This window comes from Rhincodon typus, chromosome 8 (assembly GCF_021869965.1).
Source record: "Rhincodon typus isolate 14 chromosome 8, sRhiTyp1.1, whole genome shotgun sequence".
Taxonomy (NCBI): Eukaryota; Metazoa; Chordata; class Chondrichthyes; order Orectolobiformes; family Rhincodontidae; genus Rhincodon; species Rhincodon typus.
In genome coordinates this window covers 14043559-14061222 of record NC_063339.1, presented here as the reverse complement: position 1 = coordinate 14061222, position 17664 = coordinate 14043559, and the positions used below count along the sequence as shown (strand labels likewise).

Here is a 17664-nt window from a genome sequence, read left to right as displayed (position 1 = left end):
CCCATCATGCCTGCACTGGTTCCATTACCTACTGCCAATCTCATGCCTTGTCCCCTTCTCTTTGTACACCATTTCAATTGCCTATTGAGAGGTTCCATCCCAACCGTTCCCCTGCTACCGAGTTTCGGGTCCGGTGACTGAGAAAGGGTCACTGCACCGAAAATGCTAACTCTGATTTCTTTTCACAGATGCTGCCAGACATGCTGAGCTTTTCCCAATAATTTCTGTACTTAGCAATTTCCCTCACCCAGGTTAATTTAATGATTGAGTACTATTTGTTCTTTACCCTTATACTAGTTTCTGTTTTTTTGATTCCATTTTCAAGTGTCTGCACCAATAAGCTTTTTACATGGAATTTCCATGAATCATAGAATCCCCACAGCGTGAAAGCAGGCCATTCAGCCCATCAAGGCCTCACCAACCCTCCGAACAGTATCCCACTCAGACCCTCCCATATCGCTGTAATCATGCAGTTTCCCACGGCCAATGTACCTAACCTGCACATCTTTGGACTGTGGGAGGAGACCCACACAGACACAGGGAGAATATGCAAGCTTCACACAGACAGTCACCCAAAGATGGAATCGAACTCAGTTCACTGGCAATATGAGGCAGCAATGCTGACCACTGAGCCACCACGTTGCCCTTGAAGGCAGCTGTAACACAGTTATTTTCTGTCCAAATGAATGGACGGAAGATCAGGCGGTCTTCCAAATTTTTGCAGCTTACGTCCTTTCCACGCGCTTGACACGTTTAATTGTCTTCTTTTGGGTCCGTTAGATAAAGAGGAGCTGCATAAATGGTGGACTAGATGTGCTCCTTCCATCATGTAATCTTTGATAAGTTCTACATTGAAACACTGTCTTCGTTATGATGGCAAAGAAAAAGTTTGAGAGAGCGTGCATCTTAACTTTTCAGTATATTGAGTGGTTATTCCGTCTTATCTACAGTTGTTATGCTTCCATCCTTGGTTAATATCCACGTAAACCACCCACCAGAGGCCACCGTACAGATTCATCAAGTGGCAAGAGTTAAGAATGCACCTGACTCTCCACTCAAGAACAGCATAAAACATTCGCAGGAGCAACAATCGACCCATTCAGTTCAACAAAGGTCACAGCTTAACGCTAATGGAAACATAAATGGCCAGCCCAAAACACAACCAATGCTACAGACACCATCCAGAACTCTGAATGTGGGAAGATGCTTCCAGGAAACAGTTGATGGCCAGGTAGGGTGTTATTTATAGTTTGCCTAATAAAAAGAAAAATAACGAATAAAGAAAGTCGACTCATGATATATTGTTCATGTATCACAAAGAAGAGTAAGTTATTTTTCCTCTGTATTCCGCCATGCAGGCAGCAATGTCATAATTGATCTGTAGCTTGCCTCCATATACCTCAGTTTGTCACATGTATCTCTTACTTTACAGAAATCTATCAGTCTTTGATGTGAAATTGACAACTGACCTAGGAGAAACTCCTGCTAGTGGAAGAGAGTGCCAAACTTCTCCCACTCTTCAAATGTAGAAATGTTTTGAAATTTTGGTCAGATCCGATTGCTTGTGGAAATTGTTTTTAATCAATCCATTTACCTGTTCATTCTGCTTAATATTCAGAAACCCAGATCAAGGCCCCTTAATCTTCTAAATTCATAGTCTTTTTCCTGGTTTGTGTCATAGCCCATTGTAATTTAGCCCATGGAGTTGGGTATCATTCTGATAAAGCTGTGCTGCATTCCCTACAAGGCCAGTATCTTTTTCCAAATGTATGGTGTTAAGAACTTGCAGGACTCAAGGTGCAATCTAACCAGGGCCATTCTATTTACCTTTTTTGAATACATTTTATACCTAGTTGTGACATTTCATCAATGACACAAGGACTCCTCAGTTTCTGTGGACCTCCACTGCTTTTAGCTTTTCACCATTTGGAAATTTCTTGGCATTCCTCTGGGAGCGTACTGAGTGCAAGCTGACAGTATTTTGATCAGAGATAGTAGGAACTGCCGATGCTGGAGAATCTGAGATAACAAGGTGTGGAGCTGGATGAACACAGCAGGTCAGGCAGCATCAGAGGAGCAGGAAAGCTGACGTTTCGGGTCGGGACCCTTCTTCAGAAGGCCCCGTTTCTGAAAATGTTCAAGGTGTTCAGTCACTATCTGTAAATATAAATTCTGTTAAGTGTCCTAAAGCTTTGGTGGCTTGATAATGGAAATTGAGGGCCAGCCCCTATCACAAAGTCATCATCACAGCCTTCATTTCAGAAGCTAGGACTGTCTTTGTGTTGGGTTGTCCTATAGATGGCACACTGAATTACTTTACACATTTTTTCATCGAAAGATACAGGATTCTTAAGGGGTTTGACAGGATAAATGCTGATAGGATGTTTTCCCTCAAAGGGCAATGTCTCAGAATAAAGCAGTGCCAATTTAAGACTGAGATGAGAAGGAATTGCTTCTCTATGAGGGTTGAGAGTCTTTGGAACTCCTTGCCACAGAGAGAGGTTGGGGTAGAGTCCTTGGGTATATTTAAGGCTCAGGTAGGCAGAATCTTGATCAGTCGGACAATCAAGGGTTATGGGGAAAGGTCAGGAAAGTGAACATGAGGCATGTCGGATCAGCCACGATCCTCTTGATGGGCTGAACAGCCTACTCTTTTTCCTATTTCTTATGGTCTTATCACACAGAATTAGAGCTCCATGTATTTTCACATAAAATAACTTTTTTAGAAACATATGAATGGCTCCACATATTTATTTTTTGATACCTTCCTGGGATATCGCTGAAGATCAGCATTTCCTGTTCATTCCAAATCTGAATGGATTGTGAGGACATTTCAGGGGGCAGCTAGGATCTGGCCAGTCACATTGCTGTGGGCCTGGATTTGCATGTAGAGGCCGATCCAGGTAAGGATGGAAAATATCCTTCCTTAAAGAACCAGATGGGCTTCTATAACAATCAATTCAATTCAAACATTACCAGTTGCCCTCTTAATATTGCCTGAATTACTGGTCAATAATATTACCACTATGCCACAATCTCTTCCTAATCTATCACTTTCATTCTCATCCTCCGATTAGACCAAAGAACTCCACCTCTCACACTGATATTGTTTGCTTCTGCAAATTTAGTCTCTGGTTCAATGTGCATGATATGCTTTGTACACCACCCTGTGGCTAAAAGTATTATTTTCGATTATTCCTGTTAATTCGAAGGGTCTCCTGCCATTAAGTGCAACAGTTTGGGAGAATCCCCATAACATGACTAGAACAACAACATCAGATTGGCATCAATTGTAATTGGGTAAGACTTTGTGAAGGAAGACGCATAAGGAATAGGAAAAGAGCAGTCAAATGGGATATGAAAAGACAACCCCAGCTGAGGACCTCTTTGGATTAAGTGGAATAAAATGATCTGATGGGCTATGCTATGATCCTTGCAGCATGCCCCAAGAAGACAATGCTTAAGGTTTAAATGTTAAAGACTTCATAATGTGTGTGGGTTATTGGAATCTTACCAGATCCTGAATGAGGTGGACCATGGCCAGAAATTTGGGAGAATTGCATGAGAAGCCCATCAAGGCTTTTCCTGATGCTGGTAGCAACAAATCGCATTTTCCAATCAAGTTCTGAACATTGAGATGAAATTCTTGTGATTGATTGGTAAAAGGATTTAGAATGTAGATTAATGCTAATCCTATTATCTAATGGTACTGATTCCAGGAATGAGAAACTTCAGTTTTGAAAATAGATTGAAGAGGTTGGGACTGGTCTCTTTTTAGAGGAGAAAGTTGAGAGAAGATTTAATAGAAGTTTTCAAAATCATGAGTGAATGGGATAGAGTAGATCAGGAGATGCTGTTCCTGCTCAGAAAAGGAAAAACAATGAGAGGGCATAGATTTAAAATGATGGTAATCGAAACAAGGGTGATGTGAGAAACAAAACAAACAAAACAAAACAAAACTTTTTCGTACAGCAAGTAGTTAGGCTATGGAATGCACTGCTTGGAAATATAGTGGAGGCAGGTTCAAGAGAGCATTGGATGATTATTTGGATAGAAATGGTTTGCAGAGATATGGAGAAAAGGAAGAAGATTGACACTTGGTAATCGAGTAGGTACAAGAAAGATGAGCCGAACGGTTTCATATTGTGCTTCAATGATTCTGTGCTCCAATGATACTAGTAAGTAGTGTTTCCAATCCTGGTAACTAGAATTGTTACCTAATCTTAGCTCATCAATATTCAGAATCCTATTTTACCAGGAGAGGCATTAAACCTGCTCTGAAAATTCCCGACATGAAAGTCAGAGGGTATCTGGTAACTCCAACTCACTGCTTGCTGCTTCAGAGCTCCATCTTTGACACCTGGCACCAAGGTCTCAGGGCATGCCCCAGGGCAGTGGCCACACATGCCCTGCATCTACGGACGTAGTTATCCAATAGTACCAACCTCTCAACAACGATATGCTGTACCTCCTCTGCAGTTATCGTGCACTTTGATACTACCATGCTGCATTTTGGGGTGCATTGGTAATTTTCTTGCATACTTGGACAGGCTCCCAGTTCACCAATTGGACAACACTGCATCCAGGGTTTATTGTTTATTCTCATAGTGCTCACTCACTTAGTGCCTACCTGGATGTTCATCATGCCCCTGCTTTGCCTTGCCTTTTCGTGTGTTGCCTTCTCAGCTGGAGCTAACAGGTGCACAATATCTTAATTTACCTTTTAGAATCATAGAATAGAATCACAGAATGTTACAGTACAACAGGAGGCTATTCAATCCATCATGTCCATACCGGATCCCAAAAGGCCTACCCGGCTAGTCCCATTCTCCAGCCCCATCTCTGTATCCCATCTCTTTCAAACATATATCCAGCTCTCTTATGAAACTTCCTATGGAATCCATCTCCACCACTCACTCTTTCAGGCAGCATATTCCAAATCCTAACAATTCTCTGAATAAAGAAGTTTCTCCTCATCTCACTTGCTGTCTTGCCTGATAGTTACTGATATACCAACTGTAGAAAACATAATACCCTTCTTTACCCTGTCAAAATTGTTCATAATTTTGAACACCTCAATAATGTCACCTCCTAAACTTTTCTGCTCTAAGGAGAATAAGCCCAATTTCTCTAATCTTTCCTTGTACCTAAAATCCCTCATTCCTGCTATCATTCTAGTAAATCTCCTTTGCCCTGTCTCCAGGGCTTTAACATGTGTCCTTAAATAAGGTACCCACAAATGAACACAATACTCCAAATGTGGTCTGACTAATGATTTATAGAGGTGTAGCATCAGTTCCTCACTTTTATACTCTATTTATAAATTCAAGGATGTTGTAAGCCTTAACAACTGTTTCAACTGGCCACATTCAGAGAATGCTATACATGAGCCCCAAGGTCCCTCTGCTCCAGTACTCCCCTCAAAATTGTAGGGAGGTTTAGCACCGAACAAAAAGCCAGGAGTCTTGCCATGGCTGGAGGCAGTGATCCATCAAGCAGAGTGGGCCTGTTGTGGTAGAATATCATGCTGTTTCAATCTCACAACTGCATTTTGTGGCAAACACACTGCCTATGGTTCAAGTAAATGCCACATCCTTATCAGTTGTGTGAGCCTTTGATCTTTTACTTATAAATTTCTGTGTTGTGTGTGCTTCTTTCTCACAAGACCTGACGAAGGGGCTACGCTCTGAAAACTTGTGTTTTCAAATAAATCTGTTGGATTATAACCTGGTGTCGTGTGATTTCTAACCTACATCCAAAAGGCTGAGAGGAGTGGTCAAGTTAAGGAAAACACCCTTTGGTCAGGAGATTGTAAAATACAAAGTCAAGGACTGACTCTGATATCTGTCAATGCAACAAAAACAAAGTTGCTAGAAAAGCTCAGCAGGTCTGGCAGCATCTGTGAAGGAAACAACAGAGTTAACGTTTCAGGTCCAGTGACCCTCAGAACTCATGGTGGCTGGGAAAACGTCAGTTTATATGCAGAAAGTGAGGGGTTTGGTGTAGGGGGTAAACGATAAAATAGAGCCTAACGAGAGAGAAGAGTAGTTGGACAGACAAAGGAGTTGATAACAATCTGGCTGGGAGGGTGACTAACAATAGTTAATGTGTAATGGCAGGCTATGTAGTAACAAGGCCTGGTGTGTGGGGTAGGGGGCTGGGACATGGGAGAGTTTAGGCCCTAAAATTATTGAACTCACTATTGACTCTGGAGGGCTACAGGGTCCCCAAGCGGAAAATGAGGTGTTGTTTTTCCAGCTTGCATTGACGTTCACTGGAACACTGCAACAAGCCAGAGACCAAGATGTTGGCCAGGGAACAGGGTGGTGCATTAAAGTGGCAGGCAACAGGTAGTTCAGGGTCTTTTTTGCGAGCAGAATGCAGATGTTCTGTGAAGCGGTCACCCAGTTGACACTTCATTTCCCCAATGTAGAGGAGACCACATTGTGAGCAGCGAATGCAGTAGACTGGATTCTGGGAAGTGCAGGTAAAGTGCTGCTTCACAGCAACGCTTCACCTGCATCCGCAGTTCTTTTGGTTTTTGTCTGTCAATGCATGTGAGCACAGCCAATTCAGAACAGTCAGGGTCAGGATCCGCTCGTTGTAGGGAGTGAGAGGCTGAAGCACCCATTGAGGCCCGTTCTGCACTATCGCAGTTTGTTTTCTCCTGGAATGAAAGAAAGTGATTGAGTGATATCAAAGTGAGAGGCACAGCTGTTGTTGCTGGTGCAGGTAGGGGAAAGATGGGGAGGCGTTCCGAGTGAGTGAGTGGACCGAGTAGAGAGAATATACAGGTTATGCTGTGTGGAATTGGGTGGATAAGACCGAGTGAGGAAAGATGTTCTATGCAAAACTGTGAGTGTAGTGCCTGAAATTTGTTGGGAGATGGATGAAACAGCCAAGAGAAGATGGTGGCACTTTCACTGATGAAGCAGCGAAGGTTATCGCCCTTCACGTTTCACTGCTGGGTGTTCTTCCAGAAAGTTGAGACTGCCCTGACCCAGGCTGGCACCGTTTTGTACTGTAGCTTCCTCTGGCGGTCCAGGAGGAAAAGGACAGCCCTCCTCTATGCCACCCCATGCACCAGGACCTCCAGTTCCTTGTCTACAAAGTGGAATACCAATTTCCTCCTCTCTGTCATGTCCAGGGCAAATGTCATGAACCATGCAGAGCTGTACTGAACTGACAATTCTTGACCGGGTGCATAAAAGGTTTTCATAGATGGTATCGGTGCCAGGGATCCTGGAGTGACCCAGTACATCTGGCTACAGCAAGTGGTAGAATTGGTGAGAGAGGCACCGTAAGGGTGTGGTACTTAGTTAATGAGGTAAGTTTGCGATGATAGTGTGAGAAAACTCTTTGGGTCTTGCAGGGAAAGAAATCCCTCTATGAAACTTCGTGAAATTTATACTTTACCAAAATATGGCATTGACAAAGACTTTTTTGAATTGCATATGTAAGCTTTGAACTCTTGTGAATAAACTAATCCGTGATTTGATGCCTATGTTTTAGTGTTACTTTGCATAATAAATAGGAACTTTATTATTGTCCCTTTTCAATTTGCTTCTCCTGAAGCTGTGATAATGGATCACAGGGTTACAGGGAAAAGGCAGGAAAATGGATATGAGGAGTGTCGGATCAGCTATGAACATATTTAATAGCAGAACAGGATTGAGGAGCCGAATAGCCTACACCTGTTCCTATTTCATTTGGATGGCAGGCTCCCAGAGTTAAACAATCTAATTTAAGCAAACTTGGTAGGGCTCTTGTGGCATTGTAATGGTGGCTCTACCTTTGAGCCTGGAGACCTAGGTTCAAGTCTCAACTGTGCTGGAGATGTGAAATAGCATCTTTGAACAGGTTGATACAGAAAGTACCTAAACAAACAAAGAAGATAGGAGCAAGAGGAGGCCATTCAGCCCTTTGAGCTGGCTCAGCTATTCTTCACGATCATGGCTGATCATCCAACTCAATAGCCTAATCCTGCTTTCGCCCCAAGTGCTATATCTAGTCACCTCTTAAATACATTCAATGTTTTGGCATCAACCACTTCCTGTGGTAATGAATTCCACAGGCTCACCACTCTTTGGGTGAAGAAATGTGTCCTCATCTCCATCCTAAATCATCCACCCTGAATCTTTTGACAACACTTGCTCCTCAAACCCCTGTTTGGTAGTGGTGACTGTGCAATGCAAATCTTCACCCCAACCACCAATCAGCATCCTCACCACCCTCTGCTGGATGCTCGTCTTCACTCGAATGTTATGCAACATTTGCTGATGGTTTAACTTATCAGCACAGTTGACTGTCAAAATGCTTTTTCATACATTTTAGAACATTGAACAGTTGTTCAACTAACCTCCACCCCTACCTTATAATATCATCCATATGCCTATCTAATAGCCGCTTAAATGCCCCTAATAAGGCCGACTCCACTACCCTCTCTGGCAATGCATTCCACGCCCCTACCACTCTCTGAGTAAATCTTTGATTTTCAGAAATTTTTGTTCACAACTTGCACCTGTTTTGCTAATTATGTATGGATTGTCCAATATAATGTTACAAAGATAGTACGAATCAGAGAGGTCATTAGTTCATGGTGTTAAATAAATCTATGGCTTCCTTTTATAACATTCTAACTAATTCTTCAAATTTTATGTTAATTTGAACATCCAAATGTTAAGCAATTATAGAATACATGTCATAATTAACTTCATTAGTCTTCATTCTTCCTTAGTCCAGCAGTTGAATATATAATTGCAGTTTTGTACAGAAAAATATGTGAAGTGTTACTGGGTGTTGAATTTCTGTGAAGGTAAACTCTATAAAACTAAGGGCAAGACTTTCCCCTCTTTGTGGTTGTAAGAACAATGGCAGCTAATTATTGGCTGATGAATTAATTGGGCAAGATTCCAAAAATCAGATTCTCTCTGTCACAAAAAAAGCTCTCCAAAATTTAGTTCTTAGAGGCTGAGATCAAATTTTCAGCATTATAGGCAAGTGCCCTATTAATAAGTACTAATATCTCATTTATTACATAACTCGCCCTATTGACTTCCTCTTCCCAAATAACTTCTCTGCAATTGAGAAACTTGATGCTTGAAAACTTTGAGACCAAGAACTGAATGAGTACCCATTGAGCTGGCCCTTCAACATAGAGTCCTGTGCCAGTCATCCTCCCTTGCATTGGCAAATGGAAGTGTGAGGTGATGCATTTTGGGAAAACTATCAAATCAAGGGAGTATACACGAAAAGTTGGGATCCAAGGAAGTACCGAGGCACTTTGCTGTGTATTTCCATAGATCCTTTTAAGGCAGCAAGTCAAGTAGATAAGGTGGTTAAGAAGGCATATGGGATACTTGGCTTTATTAGTTTAAGGCATTGAGTACAAGAGCAAAGAGGTTATGATGGAGCTGTATAAAACATTAGTAAGACCACAGCTGGAGAACTGTTTACAGTTCTGGTTGCCACACTAATGGAAAGATGTGATTTACACGAGAATCATAAAATCCCTGCAGTGTGGAAGCAGAGCATTTGGCCCATCAAGTCCATTCTGACCCTCTGAAGGGCAGGCCCATCCCTCTATCTTATCCCTGTGACCCTGCACCTCCCCATGACCCAGCCTGCACATCCTTGAACCATCGGGCGATTTCAGCATGGCCCACCCACCTAACCTGCACTCTTTTAGACTGTGGGAGCAAAACGGAGCACTCGGAGGAAACCCATGCAGATACAGGGAGAATGTGCAAACTCCATACAGACAGTCGCCCGAGGTGGAAGTGATCCCATGTCCCTGGCACTGTGAGGTAGTAGCGCTAACCACTGAGCCACCATGCTCAGTGAAAGCATGCACTAAATAGAAAGTGCAGAGGAAATTCACCAGGATGTAGCCTGCACTGAAATGATTCAGCTATGAAGAGAGACTGGAAATTTTTTTCTCTAGCAGAGAAGGCCAAGGGGGTGATCTGATTGAGCAGTACAAGTTAAAAGGTTCTGAGGAACATAGATTGGGTAGATAAAGAGAAACATTTCCTCTTAGTAGAGGAATTCATAATCAAGGGGACCAGTTTTTAGCCAAGGTGTATAGAAGATTTGAAGACTTTTTTTCACTCAGAAGATTTTGGATATCTGGAACTCACTTAAAGGGTGTTCGAGATGGGAACCCTCAAGACATTTTTTAAGAACTATTTTGATGAACACTTAAACCTCCATAGCATACAATGCTACAGGCCAAGTGCTGGAAAATTCCCCATCCTTGGGAAAATTAATGTTTAATGTTATGCAGCAGTTGCTGATTGTTCAATTTATCAGCACAGATGAGAATCAAGAGGCTTTTTTATACATTTTGTTTTTCAAAAATTTTTTTTTACAACTTGCACTTGTGTTTGCTACTTATCTTTGTGGCATTGTATTGGACAATCTCTAAATACGTGCAAATGAGAGAGGTAGTTAGCTCATCATTTTTGATAAATCTGTGGCTTCCTTGTACAACATTCTGACTAATTCCTTAGATTTTGTTAATTCGAAGAGCCAAACTTCAAGTAATTACGGAGGGGAAGTAATAATTAACATTAATTCACTTTTTCCATGTTGTAAAGGCCTTTCATTCTCAGTCCAAAGGTAGGAACTGTACCACTATACTACAATAGGGCCAATCCTAGTTCTTAAATATTTTCTAATCAAGTTGTTCAGAGGTGAGGCTTGAATGCAGTCTCGTGGCTCAGAGATAGATACACTACCACTGCATCACAAGAGAATTTACAGCAATCTTCAGCAAAAAGTGCCCACTGTATGATGCATCTTGGCCTCTTCCACAGGTTTCAGTCTTCACAGCTCACAATCTTCAGCTAATTGAATTCATTCCACGTGAAATCAAGAGAGTTTGTGGCCCTGCATACTGCAAACGTTAAGGGCCCTGACAAAAATTTCTGCAAGATGTTGTTCCAAAACCTACTGCAACCGTAGCCAAGCTGTTCCAGTACAGCTACAATGCTGGCATCTACCTGAAAATGTGGAAAATCGCCCAGGTGTGGTCCTGCCCACTCCAACGAATTGGCGCCCCATCAGTTTTACTCTTGATCATCAGGAAAGTGATCAGTAAAGTGATAACCTGCTTCCTGACGCTCAGTTTGAGTTCCTCTAGGGTCATTCAGCTCACAGTTCTGTGGAAGACAGGTACATCGACCACAGCTCATTTTTACTTTTCAGTACTGTTGTAGAGGATGCTTGGGCTTAGCAAGGCTAGTGAAGGTTCAGAGCAGTCAGAAGGTTGAAAGGGATAATGTTGAAGGAATGCTGTGACGAAGCAAACTCAGGATGAGTGACAACTTGGCAACCCTCATGAAAGAATGCACTCCAAGATGAAAGCTATATCTCTTTGGAACAAGGATCATTTTACCACAAACACCTTGGAGCACAATGTGGTGGAAGTCCCTTTGTAACACAGCTTTATTGCTAATGCTAGTCAGGAGCAAGGTTTGTGTAGGCACCTCAGCTTTCATAGAAGTGAGGATATAAGAAGTACATTCAAAAGAAGAATTGAACATTTTACTGATTAGTGCAATGAACAAGAACAGCAAGTTAACTCCTTAGAAATTTGTGATACACCAAGCAGAGGACTGTCTGCAAATTACTCAAATGAAATGATAACCAATTATATATAAAAAAGTCTCCATTTAGCACAAATATCCTGGTAGCACAGAGCAATAAAGCTCAATCTGAAATCTGAAATCCCCCATCCTTGGGAAAAGACAACTGCCATTAGTTTTATTTATACCCCTCATTATTTTATAATCAGGTTGCCTCTTAACCTACTATGGTCCAGTGAAAAAAGTCCCAGTCTATCCAACCTTTTTTATAACTCAAACCTTCCATACCCGGCAACATCCTGGTAAAACTCTTCTGAACCCTCTCCAGCTTATATAACAGGGCGACCAAAACTGGACACAGTACTCCAGAAGAGGCCTCACCAATGTCCTGTGTGACCTCAACATGACTTCCCAACTCCGATACTCAAAGGACTGAGCAATGAAGGCAAGGTTGCCAAATGTCTCTTTTAACTACACTGTTTATATGTGACGCAAACTTCAAAGAATTATATACCGAACCCCTAGGTGCCTCTGTTCTACAACACTACCCAAGGCCCTATCATTAATTGTATAAGCCTTACCCTTACCTGTAGTACCAAAATGCAATACCTTGCATTTATCCAGATTGAACTCCATCTGTCATTTTTTAGCCCATTGACCTGTTGTATTTCAAAGTGCAAAACACTTAAGAAGAAAACAAGCATTAATATTTGGACATGAATGCATTGGTCATCCTCATCCTCTATTTTCACTTGTACAAGACAAGGTAGATCAGTACGTATCATTCGCCAGTTTGCTTGGTTTTCCTTCCGGGATATGAGAACACAGCAGCTGTCATGCATTGGCTTGCAGTCCTTAGGAATTTGTGCTTTGGCCATTTTGAGAAGACAAGGTTGTTGTTGAGAATACCTTGCTCCATTAAGTCTGGCAATCAATGGGGATGCTGCGCTGCAAATGATTAGGCCATAATTGCATTTTGGAAGTGAATATTCTGATGAATGATGACTTCCAGATTAACTGTGAATTGATTGCAGATGAATAGCATTGCTCAATCACTGTAGGCTTATGAGTGCTGTCAGTGAGCCCATAGAGTTACCTCACATTCTATTGCTGCATTAGCCCTCCCCCACCTCCAACGAACCCACCCCCACCATCCCAGACCAAAAGTAGTTACTTACCCCTCCCACTCTGGAGACTCTTTATTCCACATCGTGACATTTTCTTTTTGTGCACTTGACTTTTGGATCAATATGGTGAGGGTCTAATTTGCATTCATGAGAATGCCTTGCTATTTCGGGAGGGCAAACTGAATTGCGACAGTTTATCTTGATGACGAGTTTCTGATCTGTGACTCTCATCCATTTAGGTCATCACACTCTTCATTATTCTCATTAACTCAAGAGGGAAATTCCTTTTTAATATCCCTCGACTGATTCTAAATAGATTTCTCACAAATAGCCTTTACTGAGACTTTAATGCAATGAATGCATCCACTATTCTACTTCAAATCATTTTAGTATTGAATACTACTCAGCAACAAGTGGGGAAAATGTGCAGTCCCATTTTTTACTTTTCTTTCCCCATTTCGGTGTGCCTACTGTTTAATAAAAATATTAGAATCAAAACAAGGCACTCGTATAGTAATCTGGTATTAACTTTTAGTGAAATGAATTTACCTTGTAGATGTCAGTGTTTATAACATACACTCATGAGAAGTTAACAAATAATAGTTGTCAGGATGTAAGAATATGTTTATGTGTGTTTAGATAGCAACAGCATCCCTTGTGGATGGTCATGACACATTACAAACATCTATTCTGTTCTGTTGTGCATCATTCAAGAAACATTTGTTGAGTTTTAAGCCTTGAGGACTGCAGAAATATTTTTGCAACTTGTCCAAAACTGAATTTAAGTTGACAATTTCTCATTGTTTTTTATTGCACCATACGATACGCTGTGTCAGATTCTGCAGTGCTTAAAAATACTGTCCACAGCATTCCAAAAATGCTGGAAGGCAGAAGTATAGTAACTCACAACTTATTTGTTTGTTTTTTGGTTTTTGGAAAGAAACAAAGGCTTGCATTTGCATGACATCTTTCAGGTTCTCAAAATGTCTCATAGCCATTTGCAGGCAGTAATGTACTCTTGAAGTATACATATTATTGTGGGAAGTGAAACAGCCAATTTATGCTCATCAAGTTCCCACCATGAACAATGTTGTAATGATCTGATAATCTGGGTTAAATATAAACACAAAAAGCTGGAAGCATTTTGAAGCAAATGCAAAGGTCAGACAGCCTCAGTGAAGAGAAAGTTAATGTTCTAGGCTGATGATCTTTTATCAGATAATCCTTTTTTTTTGGAATCATAGATAGAGGAATAAATATTGACCAGAAACTAAAGACAATTCCATTGTTCCTTTAGTGTGATGGCACATTTCACATCCATCTGGAAACAAGGTCAGACCTGCGTTTAGTACCTAATTAAAAGCTAATTGTTTGGGTTCTATCTAGATCTTGAGCAAAGTTACCATTTTTAACCATTTGCTGTAGCTTGAAAGACAATCATGGGACTCTCAACTAAGTTCATCTGCAATCAGAACATCAAATATCTTTTCCATCATTTGTTGGAGAGTATGGGAAGAAAATATCATACTATTTATCTAGCATATCATCCACACTTTCTTCCAAGTGTTAAAATTGGATGTCATCCGTGTTAAAACCATTTTAGGATCCCGGGGATTGGAACCTTAATGTCATAGACTCAAAAGCAATGGTTGGAATGTTTTTGGGTCATAAGCCAGATTTTCCATTTAGCAGACCATTTAATTGGCTCTTTACCATGGGTTAAGCAAGTGGGTTGAGAGGCTGCTTCTAGTTTCCCTGACCAACTGGGAAGAGAGACTCAGATGAGATGGCCATTTTTCGGAGGAAAGGTTTCTCTGTAAAGGTGTGGCTCACTTCAGTCGCGCTTGGATTTTTCAGACACCGGGATGAAGAGTAGACTTGCGAATGATTTCCATCTTAGACAAGTTCAGTCAAAGTCATTGGGGCAGCAACACCAATTCATTTAGTAGGATTGCCTTCAGCCTGTCAAATGCTGAGTGGCACACTGTTATCTATATAACTGTTACCTGTTTTTGTAACAAATCCATTAAAGGTACAGTAATTCTGCTAAAGTTAGGCACAAATATCTGGTAAAACCCACACATTTCCAGAAATCTCATAATTTCCTGTTTAGGTTTAGGAAATAGAAATTCTGTCAGAGCTTTGGCTTCTGTTGTTCTTGGCAAATCCTGCCCTTGCTGTACAATATGTTCTTGGTAAGTAACCTTGCTTTTGAAAATTCATATTTGATCAGAATTATTACCAAACCAACTAACTATAGTTGTTTAACCAATCCAGCATATTATTCCCATGTGTAACTACATATTATGATATCATTTAAATAAATTACACAGTTAGGCACTTTTGCTTTGACTTGATTCATGAATCTTTGGAATGTTGCTGGTGCATTTTTAAACCCGAATAGAACGTCTTGACATTGCCCATTGGTATCAAAAAGGCTGTTTACTTGCTAGCTTTTGGTGATAATCCTATTTGCCAGAATCCCTTCAAAAGATAAATCCTAGAATGTGAAGAAGAACCAACAACCTTATCAATATACATTTATACACTTAATGGTAAGTCTTGGGAAATGTTGCTGAACAAAGAGACCTTGGAGTGCAGGGTCATAGTTCCTTGAAAGTGGAGTTGCAGGTATACAGGGTAGTAAAGAAAGTGTTTGGTGTGCTTGCCTTTATTGGTCAGTGCATTGAGTATTGGAGTTGGAAGGTCATGTTGCGGCTGTACAGGACATAGGTTCAACCTATGTTTTGGAGTATTGTGTGCAATTCTGGTCTCCCTGCTATAGGAAGGATGTTGTGAAACTAGAAAATGTTCAGAAAAGATTTACAAGGATGTTGCCAGAGTTGGAGAGTTTGAGCTATGAGAAGAGGCTGGGGCTATTTTCCCTGGAATGTCGAAGGCTGAGGCGTGACCTTATAAAGGTTTATAAAATCATAAGGAGCATGGATAGAGTAAATAGGCAAGGTCTTTTCCCCTGGGTGGGGAAGTCCAAAACTAGAGGGTTTAGAGGGATATGGGCTAAATGCTGGCAAATGGGACTAGCTTTATCTAGGATATCTGGTCAGCTTGCATGAGTTGGACTGAAGGGTCTGTTTCCATGCTGTACATCCCTATGACTCTATGACTCTAATACAATCTTCTAGCTGAAGTATTGGGCATGAATCTGTTTTCATTACTGCATTTATGTTTTTGTAGCCTATGCAGAATCCATTTGACCCATCTGTTTTAAGAACTAACATTACCAATGAACTCCAACTGCTTTGGCTCGGTTCAAATGATGTTTTTATTTTGAGAAGATATAGAATCTCCATTTCTACCTGAGCTTGTTCTTCTGAGCTTAACTGTTGAGAAGGTTGCCATATTCATACTGATTCCTATAGCAATCCACATCATATCTGGTTAAAACATTGCGCCTTAGTGTTTCTCAGTAGATTTCCTTAAAATAATTTTACCAAGTCTTCAAGTTGACCTTCATCCAAGTACAAAATACAGTATCTATCTGTCCCAAACTTTATGCATTGGCTGGTTGAAATGTTGGAGGCCACTTTGAGAACTATGTACCCTCCTTACTGACATCTTCCTCAACTCTTACCAGCTGACATATTTGCTCTGTCATATCCTCCTCCCAATGATGATATCATTTTAACATATTCACACAACATAACTGTGGTCAGGGTTATCTATCAAATAAGTACTTTACAAACATTCCTACTACCTTATATGGACCATTGAAACTCATTTTCAGATATTCTTATTGTAAAGGTAGGATCACTAACAGTTAATTTCCTTCCGGAATTGTTCTAAATGTAGCATCTTTGTCACCTATTCTTTCATTTTTGCTCCTGAAGTAATCAAATGCCACTATGCAATGGTACATGCTCCTATAAGTCTTGTAAAAGAACACGGTTTGGTAACATAGCATTAAGAATTCAACACTTTGTATTGAAAGCTTCTCCTTAATCAATTTCAGTGGTCAAATTTCAATCAATTTTCAATCTTAACTCATGTCCATAGTTTAATTCAAATGGACTAAACCCAGTAGATTCCATGGGGGAGTCTCGAGTCGCAAACGATAAGAATTTAATTTTTTGTAAAAATTTGTCTGTATTTGTAACAAAAGCTTTTAATCATGGTTTTGAAAGTTTGACGGTATCTTTCAAACACCCTGTGTTTGCAGATTATATGCACTTGGCTTCAACTGTTCTATACTCAAATTGGTAAAGTCATGGTAAAGTTTAGATAGAAACATAGAACTTTGATCTGATTGTATTTCAATTGGTAGTCCCCAGTGCGTAAAAATACTGAGATAATTTTTCCACTATATTTGTATTTGTCCTCAAAAGAATTGCTTCTGGAAATCAGGCTGTCATAACCATAATTGTAAGAGTATACTGCTGTCTAGCTTTCATTTTCAATAATGGTCCTACACAATCTACTAATTGGCTGAATAGTCCTTCAAAAAATGGTATGGGTCTTAAAGGTGCTGGCTTAATCTTATGTTGAGGTTTTCCAAGTACCTGACATATATGACATGTTTTACAGAACCTTACAAAGTCTTGGCAGGTAAAATACCTACTTATTAGCATTTGAGTTTTCTGTATTCTTGCATGTCCTGTTTCAGGAATTTCATCGATTTCTCACAATGTCTCCTTGTGATAAAACAGACATACCACCTATCTGATGAACAACTGTCCATTCCTTATCCACAAGTCTGTGAGAATGTCTTCACTCCCTCTTCAGAGGTTTGCTTTTAATACAATAACACCCTGGAACTCCTACAGCTTCTGCTTCATTGGGAGTTGCCTATATTAACTTAGCTAACTCTGGATCTGTTTTCTGAATCTCAACTAACAATGGCACATTGAGCAATTCTTTTGGATCTTCCCATTGGTAAAGAAAGTTCTGTCTACACTGACAGCTGCTTGTGGTGTTCCTTTGGTGATGGACTT

At 40.6% G+C, this 17664-nt stretch overlaps 1 protein-coding gene across 1 annotated transcript in view; it reads left to right on the top strand.

Annotated features, from left to right (window-relative positions):
- Positions 1 to 17664, top strand: part of LOC109934543 (latent-transforming growth factor beta-binding protein 2-like) — a 312512-nt gene that overhangs the window by 30596 nt on the left and 264252 nt on the right. Inside the window, exon 5 of the mRNA XM_048600033.1 lies at positions 951 to 1231. Coding sequence (XP_048455990.1) covers positions 951 to 1231 — 281 coding nt within the window. The remainder of the gene's footprint in view (positions 1 to 950; positions 1232 to 17664) is intronic.